Genomic DNA, 24,731 nt, shown 5'->3' on the forward strand with positions numbered 1-24,731 from the left:
GATTGAAGAAAGTATTGAGCGGAAATCTTCCTTGGGTTTCAAGTCACGAAGCAGTAGTAGTCAAGATGTTTGTTGTCTTAAAACCTTAGTTCAGTGATTATGCTTAGAGCACAACATTTTTGTAACACATGGCAGACATATCAACCTTACAGAGATAAAGCCGTTTAGTTATGGCAGAGGGCTCGTCACAAAAATTACAGAGGAATATATTCTGTACAGATCAAAAACAGACAGTGACAATGAATAACATGATTGTGATGTTACCATTTCCTTGACAGAGTTCATATGAAAACATTCTCAGTGGTCAGACAATAGACACAACATTTTGCAGGAGGCATCCCTTCCCTCTTCACTCAGTTTCTCAAGAGCAAATATCTTGTTTTGTTTTTTCCTCTTTTGTTAAAAAAAAAAGTTCTTCATTTTGTTAAAAAATAAATTGGGCTTTGTCTTTCAATGGCACAGAGTGCGCTCGAAGGTTAGAAGAGCGACGTTAGACGTTCCCTCTTGACGTTTTCAAAAGAGGGGAGAGTTTAAAATGTGAGTTGTACAGTCAGCGCTGTGTTGGTTCACAGTGTGTTTGTGGAGAGGGGATGTGTCTGTTTGTGTTGGGAGGAGGGGGGGGGGGGGGGCTAACACCAGTCTGCAATATAGTCAAATTCAGAGAACATGTCCTGCTCTTCCCCACTCAGCACCCGTGGCTCTCTAGGCGGGGTCAGGATGGGCGCTTCTGAGGTAAATTCGTCATCAAAATTGCTGACGTCATTGGAGTCTTGGATGGTCGGCACAAACGGAGGCTTCACCTTCTTGGCCAGTAGTCCATTCCAGTCCATATTCTGGGAGATAAAGGAATAGGAACATTGGTGGAACAAAAGGTTAACCTCTGAGAACAGGCTTGTAATGTCCAGGATAAGAGTTAGTTTTTCGTGAACATTGTGTGGCCTAACTATGTCATTATGACATCATCATCTGTTGGAAGATTACAGTGGCCGTGTTGAAAATATCACAAATGTAACTTACTCTGAAGAACAGATGTTTCTTCACTTCTTCTGCATCTCGCTCTCCCGCCCCCAGACGCCTTTCTGGACTCCTCCTCAAGAGCTACAAGCAAAAGGGTGTAGAGTTAAACACTGAAGCTGTCATTCAACGCTACTACTGTTTTTAATAGTGGTCTAAGCTGTTGTTTTGTAATGCAAATAATAACTGTTACATGGTAAGAAGGCATAGGAGGATGCAAATTGGTAAGATGGTAATAGGCTGTAGGCCACACCTGTCATGCCATCTGGCCAAATGGTGGCGCTATACTATATATAGTATTTAAGTATTCCATTGGTGCCTTGTGAAAAAGTGGTGCGATATTACGCCATGGCATAGATCCTGGCATAGACCCTGGCATAGACCCTGGCATGGACCCTGGCATGGACCCTGGCATGGACCCTGGCATAGACCCTGGCATAGACCCTGGCATGGACCCTGGCATGGACCCTGGCATGGACCCTGGCATGGACCCTGGCATAGACCCTGGCACAGACCCTGGCACGGACCCTGGCACGGACCCTGGCACGGACCCTGGCACGGACCCTGGCACGGACCCTGGCACAGACCCTGGCACAGACCCTGGCACAGACCCTGGCACAGACCCTGGCATAGACCCTGGCATAGACCCTGGCATAGACCCTGGCATAGACCCTGGCATAGACCCTGGCATAGACCCTGGCATAGACCCTGGCACAGACCCTGGCATAGACCCTGGCATAGACCCTGGCATAGACCCTGGCATAGACCCTGGCATAGACCCTGGCACAGACCCTGGCATAGACCCTGGCATAGACCCTGGCATAGACCCTGGCATAGACCCTGGCATGGACCCCAGCATAGACCCCGGCATAGACCCTGGCATAGACCCTGGCATAGACCCTGGCATAGACCCCGGCATAGACCCCGGCATAGACCCCGGCATAGACCCTGGCATAGACCCTGGCATAGACCCTGGCATAGACCCTGGCATAGACCCTGGCATAGACCCTGGCATGGACCCTGGCATAGACCCTGGCATGGCTGCTGTATATTTTATGTTTAACGGTGCTGCTGTGCATAAGTCTGCCCACCTCTGACCCCCCAAGGTGAAATGTAGTTTCTGCTAGTCTGCTATCTGAAGACGCACCAGACACACCAGAGACAGATAGACATGAATCATTGAGTCCTTTTCCTTAGACCCCTCCTGGCCAATTGTAAACAAAACGGTGTCCTTCCATGACATTACATTTTAGAAAGTGCTTTTCAGGATGAAAACGGCCTTCGACAACTACAGGTTTCACTACAGTTTGTTTTTTTTTTTTTTTTATTTGTTTTTCTTTTTTTTGTGTGTTTTTTTTTCTAGTTTTTTTTTTTTTTTTTTCCAGATTTTATCCCTTTTTCACCCAATTTGGTAGCCAATTGAACCCAACCTAGCATCCAATTATCCCCTGCCTATTGCGTAGGATCCGCCGCACGACCCCGTGGCCGGCAGTCCCAGAAGAGGCCGCCAGGCAGACTAGCTGACTGGCTCCTCGAGCCCAGCACCGTTATTCCGGCACCCAGGGGGCGGTGTTGCGCGACGGATCCTTGTCCAGAAATACTCCTATACCGCCCTCGGAAGCGGCGGCCCAATATGCCGCTTCCCGTGTGCCTCGGCCATATCTGGATCTGGCGAGCCGGGATACGAACCCCGGCCCCGGTGGGCAGCATGCACTAGTGGCCAGCGCGTAGACCGCTACACCACCGCGGGGCCGCTCACTACAGGTTTAAACATAGTAATTAAGAACCTTTACAAACCATTAGAAATGCTTTAATTTCACACTTGCTTGTAAATATAATGACGAGCAGTTAGGTGTTTTTCCCCCCCCCAAAGAGATCAAACCGAGGATAGGACATTCTCCAGAAGAGATCAAACCAAGGATAGTATTCTAGAATTCTCCAGGGATCCAGAACCCACCCGTCGCATGATCGAGATAGCCTCCGTCGAGAGGAACCTCGGGTAGCGTACTTCATCGTTTACGATGCTGTCGAACACCTCCTCCTCATCGTCACCAGGGAAAGGAGACTGAATGGGAAAACACATACAGTACATTCTGTTAACGTTTTTTACCGATGCACTTTCAAATTGTATATGTTCTAGAATCATCTTTTTAAGTACTCACTGACTATTTACTGAACTATGAGCATGATGTGACAAAAACAAAGTCACAGCTGTAAATTATGTGATGAAGGCACTAAAATAATTCAAATTTGGGAACAGATAAGAGCCACTGACCTCCCCGACCAGCATCTCAAAGATGAGGACCCCCAGACCCCACCAGTCCACTGCACGTGTGTATGACGTCTCCGTCAGAACCTCTGGGGCCAGAAACTCTGGCGTGCCACAGAATGTACTGGTGCGGTCCCTGAACCCCATTCCTGATGGAACACACAATTGCAAATCCTAAAGTTATCATGACAAAATAAAAGGTGATACTCACATTAAATATCAAGAGCATTTAATAGAATTTATGATACTTGAAGTCATTTTAGGATTGAGGCTTTAGGTCCATTACCCTCTTTACATAGGCCAAAATCAGCAATCTTAACATAGCCCTCTGTGTCCAAGAGCAGGTTGTCCAGCTTCAGATCTCTGAAAAGTTCAAAATGATAATTACATTTTCACCTCATTATACACAAACACTGTACACTTCATTAGGAACACTATACTAATGAATGAATGAATGAATGAATGGAATGAATGGACTTTATTGTCATTGCTACAGTACAGGTACCAAACTACATATACTAATATAATAATAATAATATAATAATACTGGGGAGGGTCTCCCTTTGCTCTCAAAACAGACTAATTTCTTCACCGCATTGATTCCACAAGACTGGAAACATTCCTTTGAGATTTGGGTCCATGATGACATGATTATATCACGCAATCCCTGCGATTCTTCATGTGTTTTCCAGGTGCACTTTCAAGCTGTGAATCTCCCATTCTACCACATCCTAAAGGTGTACTATTGGATTTAGATCCGGTGACTGGGAAGGCCACTGAATAACTCTGAACTCATAGTCATGTTCATGAAACCAGTTTGAGATTACTTTTGCTTTGTGACATGGTGCATTATCATGCTGGAAGTAGCCATTAGAAGATGGGTACACTGTGGCCATGAAGGGATGCACATGGTCAGCAACAACACTCAAATAGGCTGTGGCATTCAAGCGATGATTGATTGGCATTAACAGACCCAAAGTGCGCCAAGAAAACATTCCCCACACCATTACACCACCTCCACCAGCTTTGACTGTTGAGATGTGTACAGGTGTTCCTAATAAAGTGTTTATGCACCAGCAGAGCATATCTCTATAGAATGTATGAAGTGGTTCTTACCTGTATACAATCTTATGGTCATGTAAGAACTGCAATCCCAAAACGACACAAGCTGCATAAAATCTATGGAAGGGGGAGAACCACTGATATTAGCTAGGAGGACAGACTACAGCAAGGAATAAACCATTAGAGAATACTTAGTAGGTAAGTAAAACAAGATACTGGTAAGAGAAGATATCTAAGACACCTAGCATTCTGGTAGAACTGATAATAAGGAGCCTCTGAATATGATCTCAGTGCAGCAAAAGCTCTGGTAAGCTCACAACGTGAGTAATCATAATATTACAATTACGAGACAAAAACACCTTTTAGTCGGGTCAGTTCAAAAGGAATGGAATAAACTGATAATCCAGCAGTTGAATGAACATGACTTGGAATGTTTAGTAGGGATTACAAACAGAAGAATATTTTTTGGGGGAAAACAACCACAAGCATTGAGTTCATCAGTTTCAAAACGTTCTCTCCCGTTTCATGCCTACTGAACACAACACAAGAGGGCAAGGTGTTGTGTGTGTGTAGTGCTAGTATCAATGTGGACAAAACCAGACTATAAAACACGTAACCCTCAAAGTGTTATTTTTCTATTCCAAGACTTCTGAAATCTACACTATAACAAGCAGGATCACAACAGTATGTCAATCTGAAATGTTAAGTGTTTCGTGAGCTTAGAATGATAAGGTTCTATCTCCGTTTAGGGTAGTTCAGAGATATTGAGCGTCAAAGTTTTTACATTCCATTATGTTTTGTGAGATGGAACCTTTGTATTTTATTAATTACTAACTCAAAAATGTCAATATTTAAAAAAATAACACCACACATGCATTAATAAACACCTAATGGATCAGATTATGTAAAAAACTCAATTTTGACAAAAATGGAGATAGAACCGTATAATTCTAACGTCAGGGTTTGTCTATTTGCTCTGGGGCTGCTCACTCACATGGCCCTGGGCTCTGAGAAGACGTCAGCGTGGATGTGCATCATCAGGTCTCCCCCGGCGGCGTACTCCATAACAAAGCACACGTGTTCCTTGGTCTGGAAGCATGCAAACAGGTTGACCAGAAACGGGTGGCGCACACTGTTCACCGCCTCAAAGATCCGCTTCTCGCACATCAGGCTGGGAGAGAAAACAGAGACAAAGATGTTAGCTAGAGATACGAGTGAGGCTGTACTTTCCTATTTTTGTTCATTTTATTTGTAGAAAGAGATGATCACAGTAGGAATATACAGCCTGGGTGTTCGACCCCCCCCAACATGTGGACCATGGATAGCAGAGCTAACTGCTGGATCGAGTGAGACACTCTTTACATTGCAAATATAAGAGATGTAAGATCAAGTATTTACTGTATGTGGGCACAGGTAGCAGAGTTGGGATGAACGCCCAGTGTGGTGATGAATAGGATATCTACATAGCTATATCATGTTTTTATATGATATGTATATAGTATATAGTACTCTACGTAGCTAGATCATGTTTCTATAAGATATATATAGTATATAGTACTCTACGTAGCTAGATCATGTTTCTATATGATATATATATAGTATATAGTACTCTATGTAGCTAGATCATGTTTCTATATGATATATATATAGTATATAGTACTCTACGTAGCTAGATCATGTTTCTATATGATATATATAGTATATAGTACTCTACGTAGCTATATCAGGTTTTTTCCAATGCCATTGGCAGTCAATTCCTTTTTAACTACAATACATTTGCCCCACACTCTGGTTGTCCAGAGTTTGTTGTTAGGAGACCCATTAACAATGGAATAACAGGCTTTCCTTCTTAATAACGTGTTATGTGAACAAACAAGTTATACATCCAAGTATAAGCTGTTCTGCTAGGCATCCTAATGCACATGCACAGTTTGAGCCCTTACCTGTCCACCTCGTCACGAGCCACAATGTCTCCTTTCTTCAAGGCTTTGATGGCAAACATTTCCCCTGTGCTTTTATACTCCGCTAACAATACCTGTGGAAGAGCCATTTTAGAGAGGTTAGGTTGAATTTCAAAACAGCCAATTTCTTTAGAGGGAGCTTTAAAAATATAGAGTTGGGTATGTACCTTTCCAAAATGACCACGTCCAAGAACTGCCACACATTTGAAGTCTTTGAGACTAAATTGTTCTTCTTCCCTGAAACATTATTATATCAGCCACAATTAGAATATACATCATAATGAAGGAACAATGAGACAAACTCTAGGCTTGACAGGGAAAATAATAATGATAATAATAATAATAATACATTTTATTTATGGGCGCCTTTCGAGGCTCTCAAGAACACCTTACAAGACAAAATAACAGTTAAAGATAATTAAAGCTTGAAGTTTAAAAATATGCCCTCTGATGGTAACTAACTGGGAACAACATCAATAATATAGCTAGAAGGATGCATCAGAATGCATCAGAATAAAATCTGTCTAACAAAAAGGTCTAACATGTTTGGAGGTCACATATGGTCATGTGGACCTTTACCTTATCTCTGTGTCGTCCTTCTGAATGGCAGTGAGTTCTAGGTCTGGTGGCTGGATCTCTGGATGCTCTACCACACCGTCCAGTTCTGACTTCACTGCCAGGCTGTTCCTTTTGTTCAGGAAGTCAAACGACGCCAGAGCATCCTGCAGAGTGGGCACACACACTTCAGGAGGAGGGGACACACACTTCAGACTCCACTGTCAATGGCAGTGGCTATAATATTCACTCTTTGACAATGCGTGACGTTAGAATTATAAGGTTCTAAAATTGAGTTTTTTTACATAATCTGATCCATTAGGTGTTTATTAATGCCTGTGTGGTGTTATTTTTTAAAATGTTGACATTTTTGAGTTAGTAATTGATCAAATACAAAGGTTCCGTCTCACAAAACATAATGGAATGTAAAAACTTTGACGCTCAATATCTCTGAACTACCCTAAACGGAGATAGAACCTTATCATTCTAAACGGAGATAGAACCTTATCATTCTAAACGGAGATAGAACCTTATCATTCTAAACGGAGATAGAACCTTATCATTCTAAACGGAGATAGAACCTTATCATTCTAAACGGAGATAGAACCTTCTCATTCTAAACGGAGATAGAACCTTATCATTCTAAACGGAGATAGAACCTTCTCATTCTAAACGGAGATAGAACCTTATCATTCTAAACGGAGATAGAACCTTATCATTCTAAACGGAGATAGAACCTTCTCATTCTAAACGGAGATAGAACCTTATCATTCTAAACGGAGATAGAACCTTCTCATTCTAAACGGAGATAGAACCTTATCATTCTAAACGGAGATAGAACCGTATCATTCTAAACGGAGATAGAACCTTATCATTCTAAACGGAGATAGAACCTTATCATTCTAAACGGAGATAGAACCTTCTCATTCTAAACGGAGATAGAACCTTCTCATTCTAAACGGAGATAGAACCTTATCATTCTAAACGGAGATAGAACCTTCTCATTCTAAACGGAGATAGAACCTTATCATTCTAAACGGAGATAGAACCTTCTCATTCTAAACGGAGATAGAACCTTCTCATTCTAAACGGAGATAGAACCTTCTCATTCTAAACGGAGATAGAACCTTCTCATTCTAAACGGAGATAGAACCTTCTCATTCTAAACGGAGATAGAACCTTCTCATTCTAAACGGAGATAGAACCTTCTCATTCTAAACGGAGATAGAACCTTCTCATTCTAAACGGAGATAGAACCTTATCATTCTAAACGGAGATAGAACCTTCTCATTCTAAACGGAGATAGAACCTTCTCATTCTAAACGGAGATAGAACCTTCTCATTCTAAACGGAGATAGAACCTTATCATTCTAAACGGAGATGGAACCTTATCATTCTAAACGGAGATAGAACCTTATCATTCTAAACGGAGATAGAACCTTCTCATTCTAAACGGAGATAGAACCTTATCATTCTAAACGGAGATAGAACCTTATCATTCTAAACGGAGATAGAACCTTCTCATTCTAAACGGAGATAGAACCTTATCATTCTAAACGGAGATAGAACCTCATCATTCTAAACGGAGATAGAACCTTATCATTCTAAACGGAGATAGAACCTTATCATTCTAAACGGAGATAGAACCTGATCATTCTAAACGGAGATAGAACCTTATCATTCTAAACGGAGATAGAACCTTCTCGTTCTAAACGGAGATAGAACCTTATCGTTCTAAACGGAGATAGAACCTTCTCATTCTAAACGGAGATAGAACCTTATCATTCTAAACGGAGATAGAACCTTCTCATTCTAAACGGAGATAGAACCTTCTCATTCTAAACGGAGATAGAACCTGATCATTCTAAACGGAGATAGAACCTTATCATTCTAAACGGAGATAGAACCTTCTCGTTCTAAACGGAGATAGAACCTTATCGTTCTAAACGGAGATAGAACCTTCTCATTCTAAACGGAGATAGAACCTTATCATTCTAAACGGAGATAGAACCTTATCATTCTAAACGGAGATAGAACCTTATCATTCTAAACGGAGATAGAACCTCCTCATTCTAAACGGAGATAGAACCTTATCATTCTAAACGGAGATAGAACCTTATCATTCTAAACGGAGATAGAACCTTATCATTCTAAACGGAGATAGAACCTTATCATTCTAAACGGAGATAGAACCTTATCATTCTAAACGGAGATAGAACCGTATCATTCTAAACGGAGATAGAACCTTATCATTCTAAACGGAGATGGAACCTTATCATTCTAAACGGAGATAGAACCTTATCATTCTAAACGGAGATAGAACCTTATCATTCTAAACGGAGATAGAACCTTATCATTCTAAACGGAGATAGAACCTTATCATTCTAAACGGAGATAGAACCTTATCATTCTAAACGGAGATAGAACCGTATCATTCTAAACGGAGATAGAACCTTATCATTCTAAACGGAGATAGAACCGTATCATTCTAAACGGAGATAGAACCTTATCATTCTAAACGGAGATAGAACCTTATCATTCTAAACGCAGATAGAACCTTATCATTCTAAACGGAGATAGAACCTTATCATTCTAAACGGAGATAGAACCTTCTCATTCTAAACGGAGATAGAACCTTATCATTCTAAACGGAGATAGAACCGTATCATTCTAAACTCACGAATGGCCTGAGATGAGGTGCATGCTAACAAGCGAGTGTTATCCTGGGTTCATTCAGCATCATTATTTTGGGGTAATTCATGTAACGGCGTGGCTAATGTAGTAGTGGCAGGAGCAACAAAAATCTCCCCAGAACATTAAAAGGCAGGAAATTAGGCATCAGTTTAGGGTTGGGCGGTAATAGCAATGGTATCCGTTTCAATACTGTCATAAAAAAAAATCTGCAGCGCAATGTGCACATAATAAACACCGTAACCCTATAACGCCGCACACATCATATATTGTTTTCAGGGCTTTTTTTGTTTGACCTCAAAATGGGTGAAAAGTTAAACGCAGTACCGCGTAAATCCACCGGATGGCAGGTAAGACACCTATTCTGCCATCTAATTGCATACAACATGCTTATGAGGATTGGGGTGCGCATTTTCAGGATGCAATGTGATTTAAAAAAAATATATATATATACTAAACAAGCCCAGAACGTTGTCCGTCCCCCATCTTTGCTATTTTAGCAACGGTTAAGGTAAGAATATTACATTTCTTACTGATATCCAACATGAGTATCTAGTTGTTTGAAGCAAAGATCATAATTACTTTATATTTCATGATGTATTTTATAGCAAAAATCGCGTCAGAAAGTGCGTATCAAATGTGGTACTGCAGGTATTTAGGTCCCAGGTCCTATGTTAACCCATTCATGAAAATTAAATGTAAAAAAAATAATGTTTCTAAAGGTTCAATATAGTCCAAATTGACAGAATTCAAAAAATGAAAATGTTCCTGCATTATTTCATGGTTTTTAGGCGTTATAGGGTTAAGAGTGTTTGTCCAGCACCACTGTCTGTGTGGTTGAAGTCCGCTATGAAAGTGATGACAGAACGTTTTGTAAACAATGTCATTTGTCAAATAAACAACCTAATATGACTAACTATTTAGAAGCGATCATAATGACGTGTCACATGACCGCTTCTCCTCCTCAGAAGAATTACATCGCTGCTCGCGGAAAGTATTCGAGCAGGTTGGCGGACAGGCTGGAGCAAGGGCCCTGGTCCGCCTTTCACCAGCCACTGTCACAAATTCATTATTTAAAGTTGGCGCCTCACCCAAAGCCCTGCAATGTGATTTTCAACCCTGCAGTAATACTGTATAGCGTGGTGACATTTGGGGACTGTCTAACAAAAGTGTCAAAAATTGGACACCGCCCAACCCTACGTTATAATTTGCTGGAACAAACTCTTCAACTGAGATTGTGATTAGCATAACCATTGTCATTGCAAATGTACTTCCTCTTCCTTTCAACAAAGGCCATGACAGCTCTATCCAGTAGTGACAGACAAGTCTTGGACAATAAATTGTGCCCCATGTTCACAACAAGATCATTTCCCGCCATCTCTCATGCCGATGGTGACCCATGACTTCACCTGCACTTCCTCTATCAAGTACCTCCATAGTAACCTCCGTTCGCACCTGCACTTCCTCCTTATCGGGCAGTTGAGACAGCGGTTCTCTGGTGTCATCAGGTACAGGGTAGTGCTTGGGTCCTGGGGTGGGCTCTTTGTCAAAGTCCAGCTTGGTCACCAATGTGTCACTGGAAGGGACAGTGTCACATCATAATGTGAGAGTGAGTAATGCATGCTGGTCTGTGTGTGTGACAAAGTATGAAATTGTGTATTTCTTTCGTTAGCCTACCTGGTGGGTGTTGGTGACCCCGGCAGGCTGCTAGGCCCAGTCTCGGGCACCTGAGGGCTGAAGGAGTTGGTGCTGACTGTGGGTATGGCTCTTCTGACGAGCCGGCCCCAGGTGGCAATGTTGATGTTCATTTGAGGAGCACGCAAGAAGGTCTTGCCTGAGAGAGGAAGAGGGTACGCTGGGTCAGTGACATTCTAACCTCCTTAACACACATTCTCTTAATCCTCATCACACCCCTAGAGGGCATGACCTTATGGACAGTGCTTAACATGAACGTACAAGTCATGACTTCAGACTTTTTCTGTGAAAGTACTGACTTTATTATTGGATATCCCACTGAGGTTGGAACTGGATATCAGTTTGGGTGGGACCCCTTTTAGTCTGTTCTCAGACTAAGACTCACCTTGTTGCTTGGAGAAGATCTTCTTCTGCCTTTGCAGTTTGGGTCGTCGCTCAATGACAGGGTTGAAAAATGTCACCTGAACAAAAAACACGATAGTGACGATGTATACAAGAAACATACAGGATTATTGTATACTGATGATACAGTACATGTATTGTCAGTAGGGTTGGGCCAGTGGAAGGTATTACTGGTAGCATACGGTGTACAAGCTTACATAATTCCCATCACACAGTCCATAACATTATTTTGCCAATACACAACATGTTTATTAATAAATAAATAAATTAATGAATAAATTGGCATATGCTAAGTGGGAGGAATTATCAGTGACACTGTGGAAGAGTTTGGGCCTGCTACAGTAGCCAGAGAGAGAGGAAAAAAAACGAACAAAACAGTATTTTTTTACACCACCACTACCGGTGTAGCAGGTTTTTTGGCGGGAAGGTATACCGGTTTCAGAATTCTGATACCGGTCCCGTGTGGCATCATACCTCAGCGAACAGGGTTCCCTGGGGCTCTAGGTAGAGGCACATCCCATGGCGCTGGTTATCCAGGAAGTCCTCCAGTCGCAGGAACTTCACTGCGCAGAGGGAGCGCCAGTCTCGCCAGTACACAGAGATCTCCAGCTCTCGAGACTGCAGGTCAAACACACACGGTCACGGTCAAGCACCGACCAAGTCAATCACACGCCCACACACTTTCAAAAGTTGAAAAGACACACAGGACATGTAAAACTGACCAAAGAACTATGTATATTAGGCTGATGCTAGTCTCTCAACGACAGACTCGGAGCGCTCTGCACACTCCGGCACGTTCAACACTTGTCTGTCAAACGTAGCTTGTTCAATTGTTACTGAGCAGTCAGAAGTGGGTGGGATGTTGGTGCTCAAAATGAAATTACCGACAGGTCGTCGCACCGTCAGATCAAGCGAACACCCCCGTTTTTTTTAATGTAAAACTTGTTGGACATCTCTATTGCTAACTTCTATCTAACCAGCTAGCTTCCATAAACAAGTCTAGGATGTAAATGACAAGCAACAGCATGGGCTGAGGGAGGAGCTTTCTCTGGCTCAATAGAGTTTAGAACAATAGAAGTTTCATCTTTCATGTTTGAGGAAGATGGAATCACATTAGGTCTCTGCCTCAGAATGCCAATATAAGGAATAACAGGTGTTTGTCGGAGATAAAAATGGCCTGTGAAAAGAGGCAAGGATGATGAGAATACTCTCCTAGCGCTACCACGTTTCTTTGTCTTAATCATCAGTTGTTACCATAGTAATTAGTTGAATATGAGTGAGTGAATGTGCATGTAAAATGTGACACAAACGCATGTTCGTTCCATACTCTGTCCAGCTCCAGTGTGAACTTCTGGTCCCAGGACTGGTTGCTGACAGGCCTCCAGGTGGTCTGTCCCACTACTGTGTTGTCAAGCTTCAGTACGGCACTGATCTCATCTGGAGAAACACAACAACAATGAACATTCATTCTGTTCTGATTCATTACCTGGACAACCAACACCAACACCCCCTGTGCCACTTCTTCCATATATCGTGAGCTTAGAATTATACGGTTCTATCTCCGTTTAGGGCAGTTCAGAGGTATAGAACGTCAAAGTTTTTACATTCCATTATGTTTTGTGAGATGGAACCTTTGTATTCTATGAATTACTAACTCAAAAATGTCAACATTTTAAAAATAACACCACACAGGCATTAATAAACACCTAACGGATCAGATTATGTAAAAAAACTCAATTTTGACAAAAATGGAGATAGAACCTTATAATTCTAACGTCACGAAATTCCACCACAGCCCATACTCTCAGAAGAGTCGGACTCACTGGACAAGTCTTCGCTCTTGGAGAGGTTCCGCGCGCTGGCGCCCCGGTTCCGATTCCCCCGGCTCATGAAGGAGGAGCGGGTCTCGCTGGGACTCCAGCCGGGCAGCGGCACCGGACCGGCTTTGGAGCGACCCGGAATGTTCTCCAGCAGGTCCTGACAGCCCATGAGCCTGACCTCTAACGTGCCTGTGTAAACCAGATCAAAAACACAGAAGATTTATTTATATATATTATATCATATTATTTTATTATATAAAGGCTATATAATACAGAAATATGACATGTAAATACTGTATATGTAGAGTATTCTGACAAATTGTAGCAAGCAATTTTACTTGGCTAGGACATTTTGCAAGGCCCTCCTCCATCATACCTAACTGCCCAAATGATCTGGGTAGAAAAACGTATGGCGTCGCTAAAGACGACAAGTCCCTGCGAGACTAGGCAAGAGGTAGAGTGGGGGTATTGGGTGAGAAGAGAGGGGCGCAGACAGTGGCATAGTATTTGAGGGAAGAGAGGGGCGCAGTGGCATAGTATTTGAGGAAAGAGAGGGGCGCAGTGGCATAGTATTTGAGAGAAAGAGAGATTTTTTTTCCTGCCTGTGAGAGCGGCAGGCTTGGCGACAGTGCTGTACTGGTTCTGGGTGGAGATGAGGCTGGAGCGCGGGCTGAGGGCCGGGGCGGCCATGAGAGACAACTCCTCCACGATGCCGCTGCTGCGAGGGTGGTTCTTGGGCAGTTCGCTGAGCCTCTGCTCCAAAGAGAACTTCAGCAGATCCAGCTTCTGACTGGACTCGTTGAAGCGGGCCTGGGCCTGGAGGAGGAACACACACAACAGCATGGAGGGGGGGGGGGCTTCGGTCAATCTAGTCCTCCTGTCATTTCCAAGAGATGAAATTAAATTCAAAGAGACTGAAGGGGAAGACACAAGGCGTGAGCTTAGAATGATAAGGTTCTAGAATCTCCGTTTAGGGTAGTTCAGAGATATTGAGCGTCAATGTTTTTACATTCCATTATGTTTTGTGAGATGGAACCTTTGTATTTTTATGATTACTAACTCAAAAATGTCAACATTTAAAAAAATAACACCACACAGGCATTAATAAACACCTAATGGATCAGATTATGTAAAAAAACTAAATTTTGACAAAAATGGAGATAGAACCGTATAATTCTAACGTCACGAAGGGCTGCAGTCCGATCTACCTTTGCAGTCTACCCTTCTCAAATTCAGTCTCCGCCTAAAAAACAACAACTGCTTTTACAGTGAATATCACCTTGGAAACCTGATAACGAAGCCCAAATCATCTAGGAATCAGTACTCCAGGGTCTTATTAGTACTTGTGCCAAAGTCGATGCTAGTAATGTGAGCAAATGCAACTTTGTACCTGTTTTAGTACAGGTATGTTTAGGCGGACACCTATTATGTTTAGGCCATTTGGAGATATTTTGGCACCATATTTGACCGTTGACCTTTCTCATGTGGGGGGGGGGGGGGGGGGGGGGGGTTGGGGTTTGGGGTTGGCCGACCAATGGTATGGAAATTCGGCGTTGAAACCGGACATGACACATTCTCCAGTTGGAGAAAACTGGATGTGACTTCGGCCGTGTTTACCGTCTCGGGAAAAAAAATGGTGGCATCGTATAGCATGCAAAGTTGTGAAAAGAAATGTGATATCGATAAGAGAATTGATCGAGGTAAGCTCTTTATATCACTTTGGATGCCGATGGGGGTCCGTTGGCTCCTATGAGGTTAACACGGTGTTCATGTTGACGCATTTGACAGTGGTCTGCTCTGAGCAATAAAATTGCACTTTTCCACGTCCATTTGGTATTATGCTGTTAGTTTTTTTTTGAAGATTGCTTATTTTTCATTGTTTCTACATTTAAAACTAGTAATATCGTACTAATATCGATATCGAGATATCTGGCATAAATATCGTGATATGCATTTTCGTCCATATCGTGCAGCCCTTGTGTGTGTGTGTGTGTGTGTGTGTGTGTGTGTGTGTGTGTGTGTGTGTGTGTGTGTGTGTGTGTGTGTGTGTGTGTGTGTGTGTGTGTGTGTGTGTGTGTGTGTGTGTGTGTGTGTGTGTGTGTGTGTGTGTGTGTGTGTGTGTGTTGGGTTTCCTTGACATCCTTGACAAGAATACTCAGAAAGTAAGGCATATTTGCTGTTTTGTGTCTTGGTTGTATTTTTGTTTATATATATATATATATATATTGGCCATGTTCCATATCTTAACGGCTTCCATTGTCATATTTAATCTCTTTTGTGGCCACTACTCAGGAAATAATAGATTAGTGAAAGCATTCTTCTTTGGTGAAATCAATACGGTTGTTACCACTTAGCATTTGATATTGTGAGAGAAAATTATTATATGTAAAAAGACATTCTCTATAGGGATGCACGATATGCATTTTTTTCAACCGATACCGATAACCGATGTTTACCCGCTTCTCATGGCCGATAACCGATATGAGAACCGATATGAGAACAGATATAATTTCACAGTTGATAACCTGTAGTTCATGCACACCTGAAGGTAAGAAAGGCTATGTAGTGAGCAAAGATTGATGATTTAATATTCCATAGTGATCTCACCAAATCTAACTTACATCACTATTGTTAACACAACATAGAGAACACTTCTGACTCTTCAAATGTTCATTTATTTAAAAAAAGGAAATACATTTCAACAATGTTGAAAATCACATCACACTCGCTAGTCAAGCCAAACTATTGCAATGCATGGATTGGGTGAGTAATCCCCACTGCTACCTAGTTAACTATAACACTACTTTACATTGTTACCTAGTTAACTATAACACTACTTTACAATGTTATCTAGTTAACTAGAACACTACTTTACATTGTTACCTAGTTAACTAGAACACTACTTTACATTGTTAGCAGGCTCACAAAACAAGCTGTGTTAGTTGACTAGCGATGTGTCATTCATTGTCAACAACGCTTAGCTCGCGCTTTTATTTTGAAATCACGAAAACAGAAGTCAATGTCGGAATGAGCCTCTCCTTGTTCAGAGAACAGATGCCAAACTACCGACATGTTTGCTCTAATAATATGATTTGGCAGTAGAAAGCCATCAGTCAATAGCTCATCTCATTCACAGAACAGCATGGGTTGCCTGCACTGTTTGATTGCGTATTTTAGAGCAGACTACAGAGATGGTGAACATTAGCACTAGCTAACATTGGCTATCTATTTACCTTAGCTTACCGTTAATTGACTGCATGGCTGTACGCAGGCGCAGCATCATGAGCGCGACAACCGGAACCGGAAATATTTCCGGCTTCATATTATCGGCTCTATATCGGCTAAAATGTAATAAAACCGCAAAATATTTAATAACATTAATTTCCCAATATCGGCGCCGATAATATCGTGCATCCCTAATTCTGTCAGTGTCCAAAATGCATATATATACAGTATATATATATGGACCTACATATAGCTTGGCTACTGTTTTCCACTTCTGGTAAAAAAAAATACATAAAATATGTTTTGATTAAATTTCTTCACTCTTGTTTTAATATTTTGATCATCTTTATTCGTAGGATTCCCTGCACTGTGAACTCCCCATCTGGGCAATGATGGATGCTTCTGCTTGTTCTGGTCATGACGACATGCGCCAGTGCTACGTCCAGTGTGGGAAGAAACTAAACATGGAGGATATTGTGAAAATACGGCAGCGAATTAGAAAAGGAGGACAACACCATTGTGGTACAACTGATCAGTAAGTCATACACATGCTGTGAATCCTGTCCACAAGTAGCCTGTTGTGTTCACAGGGTTCAACAGTAACGCTTGTCCGGAGCAAGTAAAACATTTGCCGGGTTTGTTTGCGCGAGCCCGATGACGCTGCTGGATCCTGGATATTTTTTATTTTATTTTTTAAATTAGTTTTTCAGATTTTATCCCTTTTTCACCCAATTTGGTATCCAATTGAACCCAACCTAGCATCCAATTATCCCCTGCCTATTGCGTAGGATCCGCCGCACGACCCCGTGGCCGGCAGCCCCAGAGGAGGCCGCCAGGCAGACTAGCTGACTGGCTCCTCGAGCCCAGCACCGTTATTCCGGCACCCCGGGGGCGCTGTTGCGCGACGGATCCTTGTCCGGAAATATTCCTATACCGCCCTCGGGAGCGGCCGCTCAATATGCCGCTCCCTGTGTGTGCCCCGGCCATATCCGGGTCTGGCGAGCTGGGATTCGATCCCAGTCCCCGGTGGGCAGCTTGCACTAGTGGCTAGTGCTTAGACCGCTACACCACCGCGGGGCACTGATCCTGGATACTTTTAACTGTGTGCAGGAAGAACAACAGACGGCATAATAATAATATCTTCTCTCCACGATCATCTAGTCTGGTCTGGCGCCTGCGCCGTCTGTTGTTCTTCCTGCACAAAGGTAATAATATCCAGGATCCAGCAGCGTTGTCGGGCTCGCGCAAACAAATCCGGTGAATTTTTTGCTTGCTCCGGGCAAGCGGGCAAGCGTTACTGTCGAACCCTGGTTCAATAATTCACCATAGGGTGCCAGGTGTACAGTATGCTAATGGTGGTCATTGAATTGATATGATGAATTATACTGCCAGGTGCATAACTATAATCTTAGCCAAGCCATTGTATTAGCTCAGTACATTTCAGCAGCAGCTAAACAGTTGGTAATTAAAGGGCAGAACTATAAGCACATCTAATAGATGAATGTAATGTATGATAACGCAGCAAGCTAGCTTGAAAGGGAGCTGCCAGTCAAGCGTGCAAAGTCCACGCCCATACAGCCCTCTGTCTGACCAGGAAGTTGAGCCTAACTAGAAGATTATTGTCATTTTTTCTTGTGTAAAGTATTTAAAATATCAAATATCAAAATACAATTGGAACCGTTTAATGTCTATTTTCCAGACCCTTTAATTACAAAGAAATGCAATCAGTAATCCATAGATAATTGCATTTGCAGGACATGTCCTGTCAGTCTAGATGGGCTTTCAGTGAACTGGTTGGCTGTCATTTATAATTGACTCTGCACTGTTTGTGCCTCCATTGTTTCTAGCTGCAGGTCCTCTTCAGCTCATGTAACCATGTATGAACCAGAGTCCACAGAGTCCCCCGGATGTGACTGTGGTTTTCCAGCCCTGAAAATCACATGGTGGGGTCCAGAGATGGTGGCAGTGAAGCTGGAGGAAGAAGATGTAGAGGGGAATGGTGTGATGGTGAAAGAAGAAGTGGAGGAGAAGAGAGTGATGGTGAAAGAAGAAGTGGAGGAGAAGAGAGTGATGGTGAAAGAAGAAGTGGAGGAGAAGAGAGTGATGGTGAAAGAAGAAGATGGAGGTGCAGCTGTAATGCAAAAAGGTTTGATGGTGAAAGAAGAAGATGGAGGAGAAGAAATGAGGGAGGAGGGAGTGATGGTGAAAGAAGAGGACAGAGGAGAAGTGGAGATGGAAGACAGTGAGATAGTTGGTAAGTCTTTGTTGTATAGTGGTGAGGGTCATTGCTCTGCTGTAAAATCAATGCTGCCAGTGGCAAGGCAAGTTTATTTGTATGGCACATTTCATACAACAGGGGCAATTTAAAGTGCTTTACATACATTATATAAAAATACAGCAAGAGGAGCATAGCAAGAAGATAAAAACGACTGAATAAAAGCAAATATAAGAGGTAAATAGATAAAACTAGGGATGCACGATATGCATTTTTTTCCAACCGATACCGATGTTTACCCGCTTCTCGTGGCCGATAACCGATATGAGAACCGATATGAGAACAGATATAATTTCACAGTTGATAACCTGTAGTTCATGCACACCTGAAGGTAAGAAAGGCTATGTAGTGAGCAAAGATTGATGATTTAATATTCCATAGTGATCTCACCAAATCTCACTATTGTTAACACAACAAAGAGAACACTTCTGACTCTTCAAATGTTCATTTATTATTTCCTCTAACAAACAGAATCTGTTATAGACAGTGCACAATGCTTTTTTTTAGCCAAGATCTGGCCTCCTTTTATGAAAACAAAAAAGGCTCACCTAAGAGTAATTAGATCAAAAAAGTGTCAAAAATAAAGTGCATCTTGTCTATCCCTGTAAATTGAAAATGCATAAATAAAATATCAAAAAATAAATAAATAAAGTGCATCAGTCAATACAAAAATAAAGACTTTTAAAGAACCAAAAGTTTTATAGAACTTTTACAGAAACTAGTGCCAAATGGCTGCTTAGTCTGCAGATAAACAGAATGACACAAGGCACATAGTAGGCTACACTAGTATGCTTAATAAAGCAACTGAAAAGGGCTGGGCTATGCTACTTTTAGTGCATGAGGATGAGGTAGGTTGTGATAAAGCCCATCAAACGTTTTGCATAAGAATTCAAAATAAATTGCACTGACATGGGAAAACAAAAAGTGCATGTTTTCCTTGTAAACAACTTGTCCTACATTCACATTCTCACCGCAGCTTTTTTTGTTCGCGGCTAGGCTACCTTCTGCTACTCTGCAAAATAGCGGCGGCTTAGATATTCCTTCCATACAGCGTGCTTGCAATGGTGAATCTTAAGGTGACTTATGAGATTCGTTGTGTTGTAACTCGTAGACCTCTGCCCTCCTCTCCGAACTTTTGTCGAACATGTATTGCAAATTGCAAACGCTGAACCTGCACTATCTGCCTCAGAAACAGAATGTCAGACACACCGGAGAAGACATGTTTCGCTGTCGTCTATACACTGCGTGCCTGTACGCAGGCGCAGCATCATGAGCGCGGAAACCGGAAGCAGAAATATTTCCGGCTTCATATTATCGGCTCTATATCGGCTAAAATGTTATAAAACCGATAAATACCGATAAACATTAATTTCCCATTATCGGGCCGATAAATATCGGTGCCGATAATATCGTGCATCCCTAATTCTCTACATTTAAGATTCAAACTTTGGATATCTAGGGCAAAGCTATATAAACTGATTTCCTGTTGTAACCACACAATGAAACCAGTTTCTCTACTTGAAGCTTGACATTGGCTAGACAACAGACACATTTAAATGATTACAAAGACCTGATTGCTCTCTTTTCTCCCGAGATGGACCAAGCCATCTAGAGCAGTTTTGGACTTTTGTGTTTCCCCAGACCCAGTACTCTAAGACCAGACTAAACCAGTTTGTGGCTATTGTGTTCCTTTTTCACCTTTGTGTAACTAGGAGAAAGTGGGGGCCGATTCCCCCTTAACCTTCATCCCCCATCATCTTCCTCAATGTACAAGTCCACACCCATTGCTCATGATTGGTCTAGACCCCACCTGAGGGCGGACCTCTTACCTGAGTGTATATATACAGAGATGTGATGAATGATCTGGACTTTACGAGGAACTTTGAATCGTTCAGATGCGTCTGACGAACCTGTAAACTTCCTCCTTCTGCAGAAGAATATTAAATATCTTTTCTTATACATCTTGAAACGAAACAGGCTGCCATTATTGAATTTTAGCTCTAACAATATCATTGTCACCTCTTACCCAGCTAGAGTGGACTAGGAAATAGAGTTTTTTGAAGCTATTCGAACATAGCCCATTATGTAAAATGATCTCATCATCACACAGGTGACCGGGTCATTGATGTGGGCTCTGAGTGGAGAACCTTTACCAATGAGAAAGCTACCAAAGACCCATCCAGAGTGGGAGACGCACAGAATCCACTGCTGAACGGAGGAGACCTGACCACTATGATCAGCAAGGTACGCAGGGGGGCGTCTCAACTGGAGCAGCTTAACATGGACAGTCAGACACTGCTACCTGACATTGTTCAGTGTGACAAACAGACTTCATTGTTTTGTCTTCACAGTTGTTATGCTTTGACTGACATGGTCTTATAGTCAGATTACTTTATTGCCTTTCAGAGAGATGACATTGTCATGAGCTTTTCTGGGCAAATGTGTTCTGTCTTGGTTCTGTGGTCACTTTAGGGAACCGGTGCAGCTAGCTTTGATGAGTACGGCAACTCTAAGTACCAGAACCGCCGGACCATGAGCAGCTCAGACCGGGCCATGCTAAACGCCTTCGAAGAGATTACCACCATGGCAGATCGGATCAACCTACCAAGGAACATCATAGTGAGTGGCCTGCCTGATTTGAGAGCTATCACATGCTTTGTGCCTCTTTAGTTAATTCTTTGTTGAACATGGGGGTTTTACTTTTCAACCAGTTTGAAGACCACAACATTAAAAGGGACTTTGCTTGAAACTGTGTTTTTTTTTTACCCTCAGGACAGAACAAATAACTTATTTAAACAAGTGTACGAACAGAAGAGCTTGAAGGTGCGAAGTAACGACGCCATTGCCTCAGCCTGCCTCTACATCGCCTGCAGACAAGAAGGTGTGCCCCGGACATTTAAAGGTGAGCTGAATGTTACGAGATAACATACTAGTCTTCTAGAAATGTGGGTCATGAAATATTTTCCCGTCATTATTATATTATATTTTTGTCATTATGCATCATTTTTTATCATTCAAATAATCTTCTTCAACTATTTGATTTCAAGATTTCAATGTATGACACATCTGAAAGCTTACAGCTGCACTTTCATAATCTGTATGAGGACTTTTATTTTTACCAGACCCTGTCACATATCTTGTGAGAGCCTCCTTGATCATGAGATTCACTTAAGCAATATCACACGTCACGAGAGGGAGTGTGTTATACTGAATATCAGCACGGCTGTGATTCATTATAACAGCACAACCTCAAGTGTGATATTGGGTGTGATATTGCTTTTATACAACAGTTCTACAGTGTGATTTATTAGTTAACAGTAATAAGCGACAACAGATAATGATTTGTTTGTTTATTTATTTAATCAATTTATAAAAAAAATAAAAAAAATAGTTCCGCAACGGAACTTCAAATGGACTGTTGCCTAGTAACCTGAACACAAACATGTAGTCTAATTAACGGTCATTTAGTAGAACACTAGTGCGGCGGAGTGATGCATATAAGTCCCAGTGCTGTTATACGGTATATCAGCAGTCATGGAATGCCTCTTGTCCAATGAAATTACTTGGTCGGAACTAACTGTTGTATAATTACTTGTAACTAAAGGATTACCTTTCCTCCTGTACAGAAATCTGTGCCGTGTCCGGTGTTTCAATGAAGGTGATAGGCCGCTGCTTCAAGCTGATCCTGAAGGCCCTGGAGATCAGTGTCGACCTGATCACCACAGGAGACTTTATGTCCCGTTTCTGCTCCAACCTGGGCCTGCCCAAGCAGGTGCAGATGGCTGCCACCTACATTGCGAGGAAGGCTGTGGAGCTGGACCTAGTGCCTGGGCGCAGCCCCATCTCTGTGGCTGCTGCAGCCATCTACATGGCCTCCCAGGCCTCTGCTGAGAAGAAGACCATGAAAGGTGAGGTTGGACTTTTTTACGCCAATGTGTAGGATTCATAACCTGTATAAAACCCAACAAACTCATGCATTTCAAAACTCTCAACCATATAGCTAAGCTTTACAAATTGCTTTCCAAGAATTATGAAGGTATTTAATCAGGGTATCTGCGGTGTCTTGAAAAGTATTAAAAGTTGATAAATACATTTTGGGAAAATCAAGACCGTTAATAAGTATTACGTCTTTTTATGAGGTCTTGAATTTTGTTGGTATTTTTCTGAATTAGACTCTGTCCAAAGAGTTTGAGTCCTAAAAACTTTTAGTTAAAGTTCATGAATTTATTACTTTTATTAAAAAACAAAGATGAACCAGAAATTCTGTTGTATGATAGTGGTCTAGTCTATTGCAAACTAAAACTGTTAAGTTAAAGGTGTCACTGTAAACGGTTACAGCTTGAAGTGGCGGTGAGGTCTGGAAAAATATTGACAATGTCTTTAAAAAGTCTTAGAAAGGTATTGAAATGAACCTCAAGATTCCTGTATATACCCTGAGTAGGTAACATAGACACGGCTGTTCTAGTGTCAACTGTCACTTAGATCCAACTGTCACTTTCAAATTAACCTCAAGATTCCTGTATATACCCTGTTAATGATCTGTAAACTACTTGTTAGTAAAAGGCACCCCTAGACATTTCGTGAGTTTAGAATGATAAGGTTCTATCTCCGTTTAGGGCAGTTCAGAGATATTGAGCGTCAAGGTTTTTACATTCCATTCCATGTTTTGTGAGATGGAACCTTTGTATTTTATTAATTACTAACTCAAAAATGTCAACATTTAAAAAAATAACACCACACAGGCATTAATAAACACCTAATGGATCAGATCATGTAAAAAAAACTAAAATTTTGACAAAAATGGAGATGGAACCTTATAATTCTAACGTCACGATTTCTGTGCATCTGACCCTTTTGGTAGAGATCGGAGACATCGCTGGTGTGGTTACGATCAAACAGTCATACCGCCTCATCTACCCTCGCGCCGCAGACCTCTTCCCCGCAGACTTCAAATTCGACACCCCAGTGGACAGACAGGCAATCTGCCGGGTCAGGAAGAGGAAGGTCCCATGCAGTATAGCTCCCAGGTTAGTCTCATGTGGGGAACGGCCATGGTCTGTAATGCTCTGCAACCTTTGGCCCCTACAACAGTGCTCATCTCATCACTTTTCTGGACACACGACACAATATCCTCACCCCAGCCCAACAGATGGATAGCCCAGAGCAGGGCTTCCACCGGGCTGCTCTGGTCTGCAACTGGTTCATCGACTACCCACGTTTTTCTGCCACAATATTCTCAATTTCTCAACCCTATAGAGGAGTTTCTTTCAACTTGGCGTTGGAAGGTCTATGAACGTATACCCCTCCTACAAGCAACGGAGGACGCATGTGGTGATGTACCTGCTGAAGTATATATCAGGGCTGGACGCGTCATGCCAGGCGATACTTTCCCCACTGCTTGGCCAGGGAGAACATTGCCTGTGATGTGGACGAGGTCCTGTGGGAAAACAGGAACGAAAGGCAGGATGCAGCCTAATTTCCTTTGTGTTTAGAGTATATGCAGAAGGCTTTTTTTAATTATTGTTTTGTTTGTTTATGTACGAAGAACACTTTACAAATCCAACTGTCATTGCTGAGATGTACAGTATTTTAGAATAAAAAAAAGAACATTCTATTCTTGTATTTGTGTTTTATATTTAAGTATGAAAACACAAGTTTATAACAGGCTACTGTACATATGTAGTGTAACACTGAAAATGCAAAAGGTCTACTGATAATCTTATCATAGCAGTGTTTTCCGCTGATCATACTGTTTTCCGAAA

At 42.0% G+C, this 24,731-nt stretch overlaps 2 protein-coding genes across 2 annotated transcripts; one reads left to right on the plus strand and one right to left on the minus strand.

Annotated features, from left to right (window-relative positions):
• Nucleotides 1-629: 629 nt before the first annotated feature.
• Nucleotides 630-16,752, minus strand: LOC308168605 (serine/threonine-protein kinase N2-like; the record flags this gene model as incomplete). Its single annotated transcript, XM_080543205.1, has 18 exons — nt 630-833; nt 1,018-1,098; nt 2,972-3,079; nt 3,290-3,432; nt 3,570-3,646; nt 4,400-4,462; nt 5,340-5,516; nt 6,289-6,380; nt 6,474-6,543; nt 6,886-7,028; nt 10,984-11,128; nt 11,230-11,386; nt 11,633-11,708; nt 12,124-12,267; nt 12,977-13,086; nt 13,473-13,658; nt 14,072-14,346; nt 16,703-16,752. The coding sequence occupies 18 exons, from the start codon at nt 16,750-16,752 to the stop codon at nt 630-632; spliced, it is 2,301 nt and encodes a 766-aa protein (XP_080399331.1).
• On the plus strand, nt 15,059-24,577 carry LOC308168330 (transcription initiation factor IIB-like). Its single transcript, XM_080542881.1, has 8 exons — nt 15,059-15,169; nt 17,051-17,229; nt 18,542-18,948; nt 21,080-21,213; nt 21,442-21,588; nt 21,742-21,871; nt 22,596-22,877; nt 23,831-24,577. The coding sequence occupies exons 2-8, from the start codon at nt 17,084-17,086 to the stop codon at nt 24,124-24,126; spliced, it is 1,542 nt and encodes a 513-aa protein (XP_080399007.1). The 5' UTR covers nt 15,059-15,169; nt 17,051-17,083; the 3' UTR covers nt 24,127-24,577.
• The last annotated feature ends 154 nt before the right edge of the window (nt 24,578-24,731 follow it).

Source organism: Nansenia antarctica (assembly GCF_963989245.1).
Source record: "Nansenia antarctica genome assembly, chromosome: 12".
In the NCBI taxonomy this organism is placed as follows: domain Eukaryota; kingdom Metazoa; phylum Chordata; class Actinopteri; order Argentiniformes; family Microstomatidae; genus Nansenia; species Nansenia antarctica.